Here is a 15,767-nt window from a genome sequence, read left to right as displayed (position 1 = left end):
TGCTTTTAAATACGAAAAACTTTATTAGGAAACCGCAGCCTGCTCTCCCTCGGCACCTTCACACCCGGCTCTCCTTTCCGGGGCACCCAGCCCCGCTCTGCCCTCTACCTCCAGGGCCCCAACATGGATCTGGCCTCCTGCTTGCCAACCCTATTGTAAGAGGGGAGACCTCTTTGTGCTACTACAGGCTTCATCACCACAGCTTAAACCACACCTAAGGGCCCATCTCTGGGAACTCTGCCTCCAGGCAACCAGCAATTAGCTAAAGTACCCTGTTTAAGCTCCCAGGAAGCAGCCTGACCAGGCCCACCCGGGGAGCCGTGCAGGAAGACAGGAAGACGGCAACACAGCGGCTCCCAGGCAGGAGGGAGCTGGGAAATGTCTGCCGTTGCTCCCTCCCCTTCCAGTACAAAAGCAGGGGGTTGTCTGGGACCCAAGCCCACCATCTCCTTGGTCGGCTGCTTTGTGAACGAAGCTGCCACTGCTCCCTCCAACAACTGGTCTCTCCTCCTCCAACAACGGTGCAGTGAGGGGTACGAGCTTGGACTCTGAAACCAGATCACCTGCGCCCCGTTCCGTCTCCAGCCTGGCTGCTGTGCTTCCCGGGCCTGCGTGTGTGCAGCAGGTCAAAGGTCCTCAGAAGACTGGGGGATGGAGGCTTCTGCCTCCCGTCTCAGGCTGCAGCAAGGTCCCCAGCCCAGCTGTCCCCCACCTCTGCCCAGTAGCCGCAGTCCCAGCCACCCCTGCATGTGCCTGAGGCTGCAGAGGTTCCTTCCTTGGATGCATCTGTTTCCCTGAAACCCCCCCCCCCAAAAAATGCCAGGAGACAGAGAAAGGCTGGATAACATCCCAGACACCCACATCCTACCCGCAGAGCCTGTGAACGTGTCATCTCACACGCAAAGGCGACCGTGAGACACAGACACGAGATGAGTGCAGGTGTGGCCGACAGGTGATTCTGGGGCGAGCTCAGCCCGGGTCACTCAGTGAACCCGGACCCAATCCCGGGGATCCTCACAAAGAGGATGCAACGTGAGACCACCCTGCACTGCTGGCTCTGAAGACGGAGGAAGGGGCCATAAACCAAGCCGAGGGGCAGCGTCTGTGAGCGAAGACAGGCCATAAAGTGGGTCCCTGCTTAGGGCCTTCAGAAGGCACCAGCCCTGCCCACACCTTGATTTGAGCCTAGTGAGACCCAGTTCAGAGCCCTCAGAGAACACACTTGGGTTTTTTTTTTCAACAAGTCTGCAACCCTGCAAAGTCTAACAGTCCACTGGCCAAAGTCCTGAATGACTGCCCAGGAACCCAGACGGGCCACCCGGGCAGCAGGCGGCTTCCTCACCTCCTGCTCCATGGGCTTTGGGGACGCAGCCCTGACTTGCTGGCGTGCGTGGCCCAAGTGGCATCTGCTCCCGGAGGCCGTGCTTGTCCATCCCTACTGGAAAGACGGCCCCTTCATGTTCTCATGTTCATTCAGGCTGGGACTCGAGAGCCTGGACAACAAAGCCAGGGAGGGATGTGTGGGCCACGGAAGAGCTGCCCAGACCCTGACGCTGCTCGCGGGCCCAGAAGCCCCTGCTGGCAGGCAGACGGGGCAGGTGCTGCTCCTCTGACCAGCGGAGACCAGAGGTCAGGATTCTTGCGCAGAACCTTTTCAGTCTTAAACTGGGATGTGTTAAAAACGCACAGTGCACAATCTTAGCCTTCCACCCGGCGGCAAACAGAAGCAGGCTGTGATCTCCTGGCCTTTCTGCACGGGCCCCACAAAGACCTCAGCCCAGGCCGCTGGTGGGAAGGGGCCTGGTCATCAGGTCGAGCGCTCGCAGAGACAGGGAGCGCAGCCGGCCTGCGTCGCGCTCAGCTAGGAGCGTGGAGGTCACCGGGCCGCCCCTGGGCCGAGTGGCGGGCCGGGGCTCAGCAGTAAAGCAGGCCGGCGGCGAGGGAGCGGCGGCTTCTGAAGGGACACGGGGTGTCCGGGCAGGGGGCCGTCCTCGGACGCAGACTCGGACCTGCTCCGGCGCCCTCTGTGGCCCCCGAAACCCCGGGCCGAGGTGGAGGAGCCGGGCGGGCCGGAACGGCCGGGCGAGGCTGCCCGCTCCAGCGCTCACGGGGCCTCGGGCCGGTGGCTCTTGAGGTGGATGACCAGCTGCGACTTCCAGTCGAAGCTGTGGCCGCAGTCGCCGCAGAGGTGGCGCCGCTGGCCGGCGTGGCTCTTGCGGTGGATGACCAGCTGCGACTTCCAGCTGAAGCTGCGGCCGCACTCCTCGCACGCGTAGCTGCGCGGGCCCGGGGGCGCGCGCCGGGGCGGGGCCTGCGGCGGCGTCTCGGCGCCGGGCGCGTCGGCGTGCGCGCGCCGGTGGATGACGAACACCGACTTCCAGTCGAAGGCGCGGCCGCACTGCGCGCACGTGTAGGGCTTGCTCCGCGGCGGCGGCGGCGGCGCGGCGGCGGACGGGCCCTCCCAGGCGGCGGGCGGCGGGGCCCCGGGGCGGCCGGACGGCCCCTCCGCTCCTGAGCTCGCGCTTTCACCTGCTGGGGGCAGACGTGGCAGAGCCAGGTCGCCGGCGACGCCAGACCCCCTCTCCCGGCCCCAGCCGCCGGGGGCCGGCGGTCCCTTACCCGGGCGGAGGCTCCTCTGTCCCTCCGGTCCGGGGCTCAGCCCCTCGGGCTCCGACTCCCCGAGTGCCTCCGGAAGCGTGCGCGGCAACCCTGCTGGGGTCAGGGGCCCATCAGGCGGCAGGCCTGGCACGAGGGGCGTGTGAGGGGTTCGCACGCGTGAGGACGGGGTGGGGGCCCTGGCAGGCGATGGGGGTGCCCCCTGGGAAGCATGGCACACGCAGGACCGAGAGGAGAGGGGGCCTTCCTCACCCAGGGAGACCACCGTGCCGTACTTCTCCAGCATCGCGTCCCAGTACAGCTCCTTCTGTGACGGGTCCAGAAGGCCCCACTCTTCCTGCAGGGAGGTGGCAGAGAGTGGCCACCAGGAACCCTCTCTGCCCACGGCAGGCCTGCTACCTGCCACCAGGGGCTGCTCCCCCACAGAAGGCCCGTCTCCCGGCAGCACCCTCACCGGACCGAGCCTTGCCAATCACCTCGGCAAGGGGGAGGGGGGCTGCAGGTTTCCTAAGCCTCCCTGCCCAGGAGGCCGAAGGTGAAGGTGAAGCTAGGATGGGAGCCCACGCGTGTTGGGGACACAGGACCCGGAAGGGAGCTGCCCTTGGCCTCACCCCTCGGATGCGGACAGCAGCAGTCCCCCACGGCTGCCGCCGGCCCCTGGTCCTGGCTGCACACAGGCGGAGCTGAGGAACCCTGGATGGGCCCTGAACACTGTGTGCTGCTGGGAGAGCAAAATGCCGGGCAGTGGCACTGACCCCAACCTCCTCCCTCAGGCCTGTGGTTACAAGAGCAACAGAGATCCTCCCGGGAAGCGCCGAGGACCTCAGCGTCCCTGGATGGGGGACCTGACTGCAGGGAGGCAGGCAAGGCAGCGGGCAGGCACCTTAGGACACAGGTGAGCTAGCTCCTGTTGCCACAAGTCAAAGCAAAACTCTCGCAGGCTTTACCAGGAGGTGCGCTCCCAGCCGTCGTGTCTGCAGGGATGGGAACAAGAATCCTGACAGATGAGCCAGCGTCTGTCCACAGGAGCCAGGCCAGCACTGCCAGCTGGAGAAGGGGAGGCTCAGGGTGGGGGTGGCCTTCCCACCCGCCTGCTTTCACCTGCGCCTGGACCCTGGGGCAGCACTCTGAGTGGACTGGATGAGGAAGTGTTGCTGGGAGTCCCACACTGAGGAACCCAGCCCCACAGGTGGCAGGGGACACCTAGCTGGCCACAGTGGAGGGCTGGCCGGCCTTGGAGGAAAGGCCTGGCAGAGTCAGAGCTGCAGGCATTTCCTAGGAAGAGCGTCTCCACGCGGACCTCAGGTGTGCAGGGGGGCCAGACTGCTGGGTGGCACTCGGGCTTTCCTGCCAGGCTTGGTCATCGCCATCCTGTCCCCTCCCCACCTACACGCGAAGCTTCCATCCCCAGAACCCAGCTCAGGACTTCTGGGAGCTGCCAACTCCCTGACTGACTGCTCGATCAGTGGGCCAGGCTCAGTCACTCTAAACCAGATTCCCAGTTGCCCAAGGCCAAAATCCCTTCTTTTTTTTTTTTTAGCTTTTTCTAGGGCCACTCCCGCAGCATAAGGGCGGTTCCCAGGCTAGGGGTCTAATCGGAGCTATAGCCGCTGGCCTACACCAGAGCCACAGCAACGTGGGATCTGAGCCGCATCTGTGACCTACACCAGAGCTCACGGCAATGCCGGGTCCTTAACCCACTGAGCGAGACCAGGGATCGAACCCACAACCTCATGGTTCCTAGTCGGATTTGTTTCTGCTGCACCACAACAGGAACTCCCAAGATACCTTCCAAGCGCAGGTCTGTCCCTCTGTGCCCCAGGGCCTGCAAGGGGTGCCCTGACACCAACTCCATTTTGGGGCAGCAAAGAACAGAGGTGTTGGCCAAGGAACCTGGACAACTGGCAGGGCAGAGAGTGGTCACCAGGAACTCCCTCTACCCACCGCAGGCCTGCACCTGCCACCAGGGGCTGCTCACCTGAATCCTGGATGGGTGGAAAGACGCAGAGGTCGGTTCCTGTCGTTCGAGGCACCCCTCATGGGACGTGGCTGGGTTTAGGGGGCTGGAGGGTGCTAGGAAGTGAGGCAGACAGGCGTCAGGGGCTGCTCATGTGAGCCGGGGCAGGCAAGGAATCAGTGTTGGTGCTTCACTGTGAGCCCACCTCTGCCAAGAGGGGGCAGCCCTCCGGGTGTGCTAGGCACACAGCCAGCAGGCAGGCAGCCCTGCCCTCTGCCCTCCCAGGGACCAAGCTCTGCAGTCTGCAGTCCCTTGTAGGTCCCCCTCCCACCTGGGACACCCACACTCCCTCCAGAAGCCCCCAGCTCCAGCATAACCTCTCCTGGGTTCCCACTCTAGCTGGGGATGTTGCACTGTCTCCAGGAACCCCGAGCCCTACTGCGCCCCCACTCTCACCGGTCTCCTGCCCATAGCCAGCAGGCTCCTCCTTCACACTGCAGCTGAGATGGGCACCCCCCTCCATCTGCCCATCCTTGGACCCCTCCCCAGAGGCTGCCCTGAGGGGCTCCACTGGCTCTGAAGGGTGGGAGCTCCTCACAGACTCCTCTGTCTTCTGTGCTGCTGGAAGCACTGCCCGCTTCAGGACGTGCGCTGTAATCTGAGGAGAGAGGCAAGTTATCGGGGAGCCAGTCTCACTCTGTCCCTGCAAGAAACCCACACTTCCACACTCACCCAGCTAAGCAGCTGCCCAGGGTCATGCTGCAGACCCTCGACCAGAACAGCAGCCTCCTCTGGGCTGCCTGGCCTCTGGCCCCGCACCCAGGCCTGGATCTCAGGGGGCAGAGCGCCCAGGAACTGCTCCAGCACCAGCAGCTCCAGCATCTGCTCCTTGGAGTGAGCCTCTGGCTGCAGCCACTGGTGGCACAGCTCCCGCAGCTGGGCCAGGGCCTCGTGGGGACCGGCTGCCTCCTGGTAGCAGAAGCCCCGGAAGCGCTGGCGTGCTGCCTCGGGCTCCTCCAGGGTGGCCTCGGAGTCCAGAGAGGGGAGGCTCGGGGGACCCAGTGTGGATGGCATTGTGCTGCGAGTCTTCCTGGAGCCACCAAGAGGGACTTGCAGGATAGGAGGGGTCAGGGTGACAGCCTCAAGCCCACAGGCAGGGTAAGTCACCTGTATGCACACAGGCCCAGCCCAGGGACTGAGGCTGCGACAAAGAGGACCCTGGTGTGGGGATGCTTGAGGCTGAGTTGGGGAAAGCTTCAAGGAGGAAGGAGTCACAGAGCGGAAGGAAGCCTTGTGAACCAAGGCTTGGAGGCAAGTTGTTGATAGAGCTTCCAGAAAACTGCAGGGAACTGCTGGGAGATGATGCTGGAGAGGAAGGCAAAGGGAATCATTAGAGGCTGCCAGGGACAGGCTGAGGAGCCCCGGAAAGCCATCGCGGCGGAGAGAGGGGGTAATTAGGGCTGTAGTAGGGCACGATCCAGGGTGAGGACTGGGGCCAGGCCGCCTGTCCTCACCGTCTCTGGGAGACGTTGACTCAAGTGGGGCACCCTGAAGGGCTGGCCTGCGCCTGGTCGAGGCAGGGGCTTATGTGGGCCCCGAGATACAGAGCTCGCTGACCATGGAGGGCTGTGCTTCACTCACAACGTCTGGACCGAGCATGTGAAAAGCCGGAGCAAAGCAAAGAGGACCTACGAGTTGTGTGAAGCGGTCAGCAAATAATTGTGTCTCAGGCTCGCAGAGACTCCGGGGTGAAACACGCCCAGCGCGGGATCGGGGGGCTGGCTCACAGGCTGGACCAAACCTGATGCCTGGAGTTCGCCTTCCAAAGAGGAGGTTTTCCCGCAGGAGGGACGTGGACCGGCCAGGGAAAAGGCCCGGAGGCGGGAGGCGCAGGGCACATCGGGAGGTAGTGAGAGGCCACGCCCACCCAGCCAGGCCTGCATCCACCTCCTCCACCCGAGGCCACTGGGAGCCAGCGTCCCCGCCCGCCCCTTGGGCAGAGCCGCCTTGGCCAATCATGCATCTGCTCCGAAGGCACCGCCCCCTCCCCTCGGACTACTTTTCCCATGAGCCTCAGCAAGGACAGGCGCGGCCTCCGCCAGCAGATGCTCCCTTTCGGAGGCATCTCACGACTGAGAGGTGCCCCATCCCTTCGAGAGGAATGTGAAGAGTGGCAGGGTTTTGAAGGGGGCGCCCTACCCTCCCCAGCAGCTACTTTTCCTTAGTACCCGCGCACTAGCACTCACCGACGGCCGAGAGGGATGGTACCGTCTGATCCCGCGCATGTGCACTACAGGCCCGGCGCCTATTGGCAAGCGAGGCGATGGGTGGGGAAGTAGCGTTGACCCGTCAGCCAATCAGAGCTGGCGCTCGCCCCAGGCTCCTCCCCAAGCGTCCTTCTTGAGGCTTCTTTCCAGTCGCCCGGCCGTCACCTAGGTAACCCCTGGAGCACCGCGGCCGGCCTCCAGCTGCTTCCAAGGCAACGTCCAGAGCGCTGCCCTGCTCTCTGCGGGGACCGGAAGTGGCTGCCTGTGGGGTGTAGTTCCTCCGAATCTCCTCTCCAGATGGTCCCAGGAGGGGGCCGGAACTTGCCGGGAAGGCTGGCCTAACCCACGGGCTTTCTCCGCCATCCTCGGGAATTTCTACAGCGGGGATGGCGCTGGGGACCTTCATTCGACCACCGCTGAGCGCCCTGTGGACATGCGGGGACTGCAGGAAGGACACCCATCTACTGACGAGGAAACTGTCCATGATTTACACCTTTATAGCCTCACACGTGGCTTCAGCTGGATCAGTACTGCAAAGCGAGGGGTGGTTTTTGTCCAGGATTATGGGACATGTTTTACATACTTTCCGTACCAGAACCAGTCGGGGTGACTTTTGTCTTTGGTCTTTTGTTGTTGTTGTTGTTGCTATTTCTTGGGCCGCTCCCGCGGCATATGGAGGTTCCCAGGCTAGGGGTCGAATCGGAGCCGTAGCCACCGGCCTACGCCAGAGCCACAGCAAGGCGGGATCCGAGCCGCGTCTGCAACCTACACCACAGCTCACGGCAACGCCGGATCGTCAACCCACTGAGCAAGGGCAGGGCCCGAACCCGCAACCTCATGGTTCCTAGTCGGATTCGTTAACCACTGCGCCACGACGGGAACTCCAGGGTGACTTTAGTTTGTTTGTTTGTTCTTGGGGCCTCACCCGAAGCATATAGCAGTTCCCAGGCCAGGAACCAAAGCTATGGCTGCTAGCCTAGTCACAGCCACAGCAACGGAGTTTCTGAGCTGCGTCTTCCACCTACACCACAGCTCACCAAAACTTTCCAGATCCTTAACCCACTGAGCAAGGCCAGGGATTGAAACCGTGTCCTCATGAATACTAGTCAGACTCATTTCTGCTGTGCCACAATGGAAATAAACATAAAAACCTTGGTTTTTAGATAGGAAAAGCGCAATTAATCAGGCCCAGCTTGACCGGTGGGGAAGAGCTGAGGATGGCAACCAGGCTGTAGGAGCTTTTGTCCAAGATGCAGAAAAGGTTGCATGAAACTCTGTGTCCTCACTTGATGTTCCACAGACTCCTTTGTTCCTGAATCCCGTGATCTTCCCACAAGAGCCCTCCATCTGCTCTGTGGGGTTGTCTGCATTTCACAGGGGTGCAGCCTGAGGCTGAAGTGACCTCTTCACGGCTCCCTCATGGAGGCCAGCCTGGGGGAGGGTGAGGCCGGGACCCAAGAGAGCAGAGAGCATAAGGGGCGGATAGTGGCTCAGAGGCCCTGCACTTGAGTCTTGTAGTGTCTGCTCCTGAATTACTCCTCTCCTTACCCCGTGTCTCCCCTCCTTGCAGGAACCTGTGAAGCTTCGGGGACCAAACCCTGCTGGCAGGTGGGGAGTCATACACATCACGTCTCTGCTTAGGTGGTGGCAAATGGCTGTGAGAGCTGGATGTGAAGGAACTGAAGCACCCACTGGGCTGGGGTTAACCTTTTGGGTCCTGCATATGGCTTCTGCCTCACAATCAGGGCCTGGGTCACCTCCTATTACAGCTGCTCTTGGGGCAGGCTCTGGGTGGGCCACACACAGGCTGCCTCTCCACCCTGTGTCCTCCCAAAGGGACCAGGGTTACAGCCAAATCCCTCCAGCTGTGATGACACGCCTGCACTGTGCTAGGATTAAACCAGTTTCAGGCTGCTACTATTCACATTTTTAAAATTTTTTTTTTTTTTTAACCACGCCTCTGGCACGTGGAAGTTCCCAGGCCAGAGCCCAAATCTGCGCCTCGGCAGCAACTTGAGCCACAGCAGTGACAACACTGGACCCTTAACCCACTGTGCTACCAGGGAACTCTTATTTGCATGTTTTTGAAAAGAAACCTTTATTAGGGAGCCTCTCTGGACTCTTATCTTGTTAAAACCTTCTGAACCATAACCTGGAGGCGGAGGCTGTGGACCTAAGCAGTGCTGTGCAAAAGTTTACAATGTTTATCGACTCTGAGATTAACTTCTCCCAGTCTTTCCCTCCCAGTAAGAAGACCATTAAGTCCCCTGGGGATGAAGCCCAAGGTCGAGGCCACAGGACACCAACTGGGCACCACCCCACCTGTCTGACTCATTGTCCCCACCGCGTGGGGAATGTCACTCGGGGGAGTCACCCTGGGAGGGCACCACACAGAGCCTTAGGTAATGGCAAGTCCTCCTTCCAATGCGGGAGGAACAACAGGAAGGCACATGGCCACTCGACGACACAGAACCATGCTGCCCCATCCTGTCCCCTCTGACCTGTTGTTAAGCTCACCCCTCAATAGTGTAGGGGGACGGAAAGGCTCCTGTAATGCTGACTTTGGCGGCAACGGGACACAGCCGATGCTGAGACCTGGACCACAATCTGAGTGAACAAGCACAGCTGGGGAACCATCACGCTCAGTCTTTGTCCTCCCCTCCCACCCGAGAACCTTCCGCCTCCAGCTCCTTGGGGTCTGCCAACTGCAGGGGCCACGCAGGCTTCACCTGGCCCTCACAGCTGGCAGGCTAAGTATGCGAGGAAGGTGGTGAGCTTCCCAGATGCTGGGTCAGCGGCTCTGATGTGTGCAGCTCCCAGCCCCTCTGTGCCTGTTTTCTCAGCCCCTTCACAAGAGCTGTCAGGAGAAACCCTGCCGCACTCAGCACTGGGACTGGCGGTTGACACCTACTGGCCCTCACCCAGGTCAGGCCTGCCCGGCGCGGACCCCCTCTGCAGGCCCGACTCTTGCCCAGACCCGGGCGCTGAGGCTCAGGGCCCAGCCACCTGGCCGAGCCAGCACCTGCCCCCCATGACTTCTGTGCACTGCGCCTGCTCCCAGGAAGCCTTGGAAGAATGGAGGCCTTGGGGGTGGGCGGGATATCCTGGGAGTTGGGGTGTTACATACAAACCCCAAAGTTTGTGTGTAAACCTCAGAAATTTCTCAGAACTGCCTCCACCCCACCCTGGCCCTTCCCATTCAAGCTTACGGTCAAAACATGCAGGATCCGGCACCACCATGCTGGCCGCCCCGACCTTCCTGCAGGATGACCTCTTGGGGAGAGAGGCGCAAGCTGCTGCTGACGAGCGGCCAGTCTCGACACCACGTGCAGGCGGAAGTGGTGCGCACACGCAGGGCTTCTCCAAAGCGTGCATGTGCAGAGGCCAGGGGCCCTGAAGCCACAGACGGAATCACCACAGGCGAGGTCGGCCAGGGCTGCTACCTCAGGCCTCAGCTGTCTTTGCAACAGCGGCTGGGCCTGAGGAGGCGGCGGGCCTGGCTTCCCTCCGCAGCGCGCCCTCCGGGGAGGCCCCTGCAGGAGGCCTGGCCTGGGGGCGCGGGCCTGCACTGGGCCTCCGCGGCGGCTTCTCGCCAGTGTGCAGCCTCTGGTGGTGGAAGAGGGCCGGGCGCTCGCGGAAGGCGCGGCCGCACTGCGCGCATACAAAGGGCTTCTCGCCCGTGTGGATGCGCCTGTGGCTGAGCAGCACGGCCCCCTTGGCGAAGGCCTTGCCGCAGTCGCTGCAGCGGAAGGGCCGCTCGCCCGTGTGCAGCAGCCGGTGCTGCCGGAGGTTGGAGCTGTGGCTGAAGGCGCGGCCGCACTGCGCGCAGGCGAAGGGCTTCTCGCCCGTGTGCACGCGCCGGTGCTTGAAGAGCGACGAGCCCTGGCTGAAGGCGGCCCCGCAGAGCGCGCAGGCGAAGGGCTTCTCGCCCGTGTGCGTGCGCTCGTGCTGGATCAGGTGCGAGTTGCGGCAGAAGCTACGGCCGCAGCGCGCGCAGGCGTAGGGCCGGCCTCCCGCGTGGATCTTGCGGTGCTGGCTGAGGTTGGAGCGGTGGCTGAAGGCCTTGCCGCACTCGGCACAGCGGAAGGCCTTCTCGGCCGTGTGGATGCGCTGGTGCCGCACCAGAGAGGAGCTGTGCCGGAAGGCCTGGCCGCAGGCGGGGCAGCTGTAGGGCGTCTCGCCGCTGTGGATGCGCTGGTGCTGCGTCAGGTGCGAGGTCTGGCTGAAGGCCTTGCCGCACTGTGCGCACTCGTAGGGCCGCTCGCCGGTGTGGGTGCGCAGGTGCTTCAGGAGGTCCGAGCTCTTCACGAACACTTTGCTGCACGCCCTGCACTCAAAGGGCTTCTCCCCGGGAAGGAGGCCCGGGCCGGCGGGCAGGGCCTCGCCCAGGTCGGCCCAGGCCGGGGGATCCGGCCCGGCAGCCAGTCTCGGAGGCTCGCGCCAGGCCACACCCATTCCTCGGCCGCCCAGAGCACCCGGGCCGCTCAGGAAGGCTCTGCCGGGGGCCTCGTGGGCCCAAGGCTTCTGCCGCTCGGATGCCCGGGGCTGCCTTCCCAGCGGGGGCCGGTCGGCCAGGGCCTTCTCTCCAGGTGGGGCCCGCAGGGAAGAGGTCAGCCGCAGGCCCACCCCCGCCTCACTGCCCCCGGGGCCCAGCCGGAGCCTTTCCCAGTAGATCACAGACACCCCCGTGGGTTTCCTCTCCCGATGCGGGGAGATGCTGCCGCGGCCCTCCAGGCTTTTCCCACGCTGGCAGGCACCAGTGGTGGGGAGGGCCCTGGGAGCTGCCAGGGGAGGGCCCTCCTGCAAGGGCCCAGGCAGGGCTGCTTTTCCAGAAACATCTCTGTCCGCTGCTGGAGGAGAGCAACCTGAAAACACAGACACGGAGGACACCTGGATGATCCGGGAGTGGGTGGGCAGGGGTGACCGGGCGGGCCGAGTGGGAGCACAGCAGAGGCCACACGCGCTGCTGGCAGGGAGCGCGCAGTCCTGGGTGCTCCCCAGGCTGCTACTTCTCCTCACACTGCTGGCTGCCTGCGGCTGCAGCGTTCCCTCACCGGCTGCAGCGTTCCCTCACCAGCTCTGCTTACTGACGGCCTCTCAGCACGGTCAACCCCCCAGGAGCAGGACGAGGGGCCACCTGGCCCAGGCTGTGCCCCCAGGACCTGGAACGGACTGGCCATTGCAAGTGTTCAGAAAGGATGAACAATGGCTGGGCCCCCAGGCAAGGTGGTGAGGGGAGGCAAGGAGGACCTGAGGCCACAGAGATGGGGTGAGTGGGGATTCTGGGCAGGTCTCCCCCAGGGGATGCCCTGGGGGCAGAGCCTCCAGAAGAAACTAACAGTTACAGGAGGACAGAAGGGAGCGGGCGGGAAGCCAGAGAGGAGGCATCCAGGAGGGAAGGGGACAGAAACCTAGCCACAGGCTGGCTCCACGCTCCCACCCCTGAGCTGCCACTCACCAATGCTAGGCCTGCTTTGGGCATTCCTGGCCAACGTCACATCTGTCCCACTGAGAACCCAGGGCTCCTCGCCACGCTCGAGCTGGATGACCACACGGGGTCGGGACACAGAGAGTCCTGTAAGAAGACAAGCAAGTGAGGGGCGCCCCAGGAGCCGGCAGCAGTCAGGGCTTCATGGGACAGAGAGGGCCCCCCTAAGAGCCAAGAAAACCTGGAGTGCCCCCGGGGCAGACTCACAGACCAGCACAACAGCTCCTGGGAGGAGAACCGTGCTGGTGGAGATTCCCATCGTGGATCAGCGGTAACAAACCTGTCTAGTATCCATGAGGATGCAGGTTCGATCCCAGGCCTCCCTCAGAGGGTTAGGAATCCTGCGTTGCTGTGCGCTGTGGTGTAGGCCAGCAGCTGCAACTCTGATTTGACCCCTAGCCTGGGAACAGCCGCGGGTGCAAAAGAACTGGGCTGGCAGCACCAGGAAGGACTAAGCAGAGGGCGCCACAGCGAACAGGGACACTCTGTCAGCAGCGTGCGGCTGCTCCCAGGCCACCATGAAATAAGAGGTTAATGCTGGCAGCCCAGGCCAGCAACCGAGCTTCCTACGCAGGACCAAGCCTTACCCAGTGAGGCCAGGAGTGCGAAGTTCTCCAGCGTCACACGGCGGTACAAGGCCCTCTGGGCTGTGTCCAGGAGCCCCCACTCCTCTCGGGAGAAGTACACAGCCACATCTTCAAAAGCCATCAGACCCTATGAGAGTTGCAACGTGGACATGATCTAAGAGACATCTGTGTGACCCACGACCAGCTGGCGACCGCCCCTGATGTCCCTCAGACGCTCTGCCTCCTTGACCAAGCCTCTGCAAATGGAACCCCCTCACCTGTACGGGGCCCTCCTCCCTTGCCCATCTGGGCCTCCTCAGCCACCACCCCCCTCCACCCTCCAGACCACACCCCACCCGGCAGCCAGAGCAAGCCCCCGGCTTCCGCTGGGCCTCCGGCCTTTACACAAGAGGACTTTTTCCACAGGCACCCGCGCTGCTCTTGCCGTCAGTAACTGTAGCAGCCCCACTAGCACGTGCCCATCCCTGGAGGGCCACCCTCCTGTGCTCAACCCGCCTGACATTTCAAGGCTGCTCTTCAAACCTGAAGGACTGGCTGATCCCCTCAACTCCCACAAGGCTGCCCCCAAGAATCTGGTAGGCAGACAAGAAGCCAGTTCCTTCCTCCCTCCAACGCCAGGTCCCCCTATTTCCTTCTCACTTGGCTGCCACTCTCCTTTTCCTCTGCCACCTGCCAGACGACCTCGGAGAGCCCCAGGGACTGCCAGCCATTCCTCCTCTCCCTCGAGCCCGAGATGCCCACGGCTGTCCCCATCTGAGTCCCTGAGATCCCCTCCTGCTAAGTCTGATCCCCAGACCCTGCCTCACTCAGGACGACAGGACTCTGTCCTTGGGTGTCTACTCCTTCCAGGTCCCTGAGACTCCTCCACTCGGAGACATCGCAGACTCTTGCCAGTTTCCCCTGAAATCGACATTCCCTGCAAATGCCTGGTTTTGTCTACAGCTCCGTTCTTCTTATTCTCTGTCCCACGGACTGACAGTTGCCACTGACAAAGTCCCAGGGCAAGGATGTAATCAAGGGTTTTCAGTTTAATCACCAGCTACCAAATCCTGGCCCCACTGCCCAGGGGAGGACCTGTGAAAGTGCTAGGCGGCTCCATTCTTCCGGGTGCTCAGGCGAACGGCTCTTCACTTAGGACACTCACACTCTGCCCTTGAAGCATCAGCAGATCTATCCAGAGTTCAAAGGCTTTTCCTAATTCCACTGACTGTAGTGGTAGCCTCCTCCCTGCACACCAGCACCCCCTCTAAGTCTGTTCCTCACTCAGCAAACGTGAGATACCTTATAAAACAGCAACAAGTCCACTCTCCTGGTGCTCTCGGAATAGTCTTAACTCCTCCACCTGCTCTTTCAAGCACACATGCCTCTGCCGGTCGAGTAGCTCAGTTCCAGAAGCGCCTAGACGCAGGCTTCCCTCCCTGCTTTTGCACAAGGGGGACGCTTCCCTTAGAACTTCCCTCCACACCTCACCCCCTTGGCTGCCAGAAGTGGGGATCACACGCGTGCACGCCCAAGCAGCCGAGACGCCTGTGCCTAGGACCAAGCGCGAGGGGAAAATAAAACGTCCAGGAAAAGTGCCTCCCTCGGTCGGGACTCGGGACCATGGAGGAGGCATCCGGGCGGTTGGGGGCCTGGGGCTCCCGTTATTCACCTGCGCTGAGTCTGTCTGTGCCACTGCCGCCATCGGAACCTGTAGAAAGATGCGGGCGTCCTGGTGCCGGGCCTCACTCTCCCCTCTGCCAAGGGCGCCGCGGTGGGGCGGCACGGGGGCCAGAGAGCACGTGGCTCGAGTGATTCCCACGCCACACCTCGGGAAACTGAGGCCGGGGACCGGCAGGGGGCCCGCAGTCTCCGCTGACGGCGTCTTGGGTTCCCGGCCGCGCCTTCCTCGCTGCCGGCACCACTGGCCTCCAGACCCTCCAACAAAACCGGCCCCGTCCCGGCGCGCTCCGGCCGTCACCGGAGCGGCCCGACGCCGGCAGCCAGGTGACAGTCCCGGACGCCGGAAGTGCAATCTCGAGAGCCTTCATTGGTCGGGGTCTCGCTGCTGACGCACGCGCAGAGCCTTCTGGGAGGCGTGGTTCCCGCCTGCCTTACGGCGCTGTGGGCGGAGCCCTCCCGGTTTCCACGGCAACGGCAAAGCGCGCCGGGGGGGCGGGGCGGGGCGGGGCGGGGCGGGGCCGGGAGTGGAGTCCCCGGCTGCGCGTGGGAGGGATTCCTAGCTGGTGGCCCGGCGCTGTGGAGAAACACTGAAGGTGCAGAAACAGACCTGCCGAGGCGCGGGACTGGGACAAATGCCCACGGCAGTTCCCACCCCGCGCCGCTTTCCTTGGACCTCGACTAGGACGCGGTTGGACCTCTGCGAGTCTGCGTCCCCGCAGGTGGGGAACTGCCCGTGCCCTAAGTTTTTCTAGCCTCTGACATCCTTCTCTGAGACTTCCTCAAACCATTTATTTTCCTTGCTCTGCTGGACCCCGCAAAAAGTACTTAGCTGCCTTGCTTGTCCCCAGGTCCTCCAGGTCTTACCAGCATGTCACAATGTTAATTTCTTGTGCCTTTTGTGGGGAAGACCGACCTCCCTGTCTCCGACACATAAAATCTGAAGGAAGGGAGGCCTCAATACAGACTGACTACTGCTGACAGAGGATAAAAGATTTCCTCTGCACTTCACGCTGATGGTCTTTTTTGCAGGGTGCTTAGTCCTCATATATATTAGGTGGTATATGTAAACTGGAGGGGGGCGGATACCAAATGGAGGATGTAACATAACCCTTCCATTGAGATTCCACCCGGGCTCCAGACACCAAGCAAACAGGAAAAACAGACTCAGCAGGGATGCAGGCCCCAGGTCC

At 62.6% G+C, this 15,767-nt stretch overlaps 2 protein-coding genes and 1 non-coding gene across 16 annotated transcripts; all 3 read right to left on the bottom strand.

Annotated features, from left to right (window-relative positions):
- ZNF446 (zinc finger protein 446) lies at positions 1–7,500 on the bottom strand. Of its 13 annotated transcripts, none has more exons than XM_047790921.1 (8): positions 6,266–6,812; positions 5,306–5,938; positions 5,030–5,231; positions 4,595–4,689; positions 3,564–3,590; positions 2,869–2,953; positions 2,620–2,712; positions 1–2,529 (listed from the first exon to the last, which is right to left on the bottom strand). In XM_047790921.1, exons 1-8 carry the CDS (start codon positions 6,590–6,592, stop codon positions 2,105–2,107), a joined length of 1,887 nt encoding a protein of 628 aa, XP_047646877.1. In that variant the 5' UTR covers positions 6,593–6,812; the 3' UTR covers positions 1–2,104. The 13 variants fall into 13 exon arrangements, with proteins under 13 accessions (XP_047646877.1, XP_047646874.1, XP_047646876.1 ...); XM_047790918.1 differs by having other exon boundaries at positions 1–2,532; positions 6,266–6,811; XM_047790920.1 differs by having other exon boundaries at positions 1–2,532; positions 2,620–2,709; positions 6,266–6,811.
- Positions 7,501–8,919: 1,419 nt separating this feature from the next.
- Positions 8,920–14,918, bottom strand: ZNF324 (zinc finger protein 324). Of its 2 annotated transcripts, none has more exons than XM_047790933.1 (5): positions 14,567–14,918; positions 14,197–14,333; positions 12,916–13,042; positions 12,299–12,415; positions 8,920–11,705 (listed from the first exon to the last, which is right to left on the bottom strand). In XM_047790933.1, exons 3-5 carry the CDS (start codon positions 13,034–13,036, stop codon positions 10,285–10,287), a joined length of 1,659 nt encoding a protein of 552 aa, XP_047646889.1. In that variant the 5' UTR covers positions 13,037–13,042; positions 14,197–14,333; positions 14,567–14,918; the 3' UTR covers positions 8,920–10,284. The 2 variants fall into 2 exon arrangements, with proteins under 2 accessions (XP_047646889.1, XP_047646888.1); XM_047790932.1 differs by lacking the exon at positions 14,197–14,333 and having other exon boundaries at positions 14,567–14,605; positions 14,724–14,918.
- LOC125134808 (small nucleolar RNA SNORA30/SNORA37 family) lies at positions 13,874–14,004 on the bottom strand. The gene has a single exon (XR_007136805.1). It is a non-coding gene; the product is annotated as a small nucleolar RNA SNORA30/SNORA37 family (small nucleolar RNA).
- Positions 14,919–15,767: the final 849 nt, after the last annotated feature.

This window comes from Phacochoerus africanus, chromosome 8, assembly GCF_016906955.1.
Source record: "Phacochoerus africanus isolate WHEZ1 chromosome 8, ROS_Pafr_v1, whole genome shotgun sequence".
Taxonomy (NCBI): Eukaryota; Metazoa; Chordata; class Mammalia; order Artiodactyla; family Suidae; genus Phacochoerus; species Phacochoerus africanus.
The sequence above is the reverse complement of the archived record's forward strand: the minus strand, read 5'-3'. Positions and strand labels throughout refer to the sequence as shown.

Coding starts and splice junctions, on each gene's coding strand:
- ZNF446 (XM_047790912.1), bottom strand. CDS start 6,592: ATGATTGGCCAAGGCGGCTCTGCCCAAGGGGCGGGCGGGGACGCTGGC. Junction 5,939..6,265: donor CTGACCGCTTCACACAACTC/GTAGGTCCTCTT, acceptor CTTCCTCTCCAG/CATCATCTCCCAGCAGTTCC. Junction 4,690..5,029: donor TGGCTATGGGCAGGAGACCG/GTGAGAGTGGGG, acceptor CTCACTTCCTAG/CACCCTCCAGCCCCCTAAAC.
- ZNF324 (XM_047790932.1), bottom strand. CDS start 14,599: ATGGCGGCAGTGGCACAGACAGACTCAGCGCAG. Junction 12,416..12,915: donor CGCACTCCTGGCCTCACTGG/GTAAGGCTTGGT, acceptor GTCTTCTTACAG/GACTCTCTGTGTCCCGACCC. Junction 11,706..12,298: donor CCAAAGCAGGCCTAGCATTG/GTGAGTGGCAGC, acceptor CTGTGTTTTCAG/GTTGCTCTCCTCCAGCAGCG.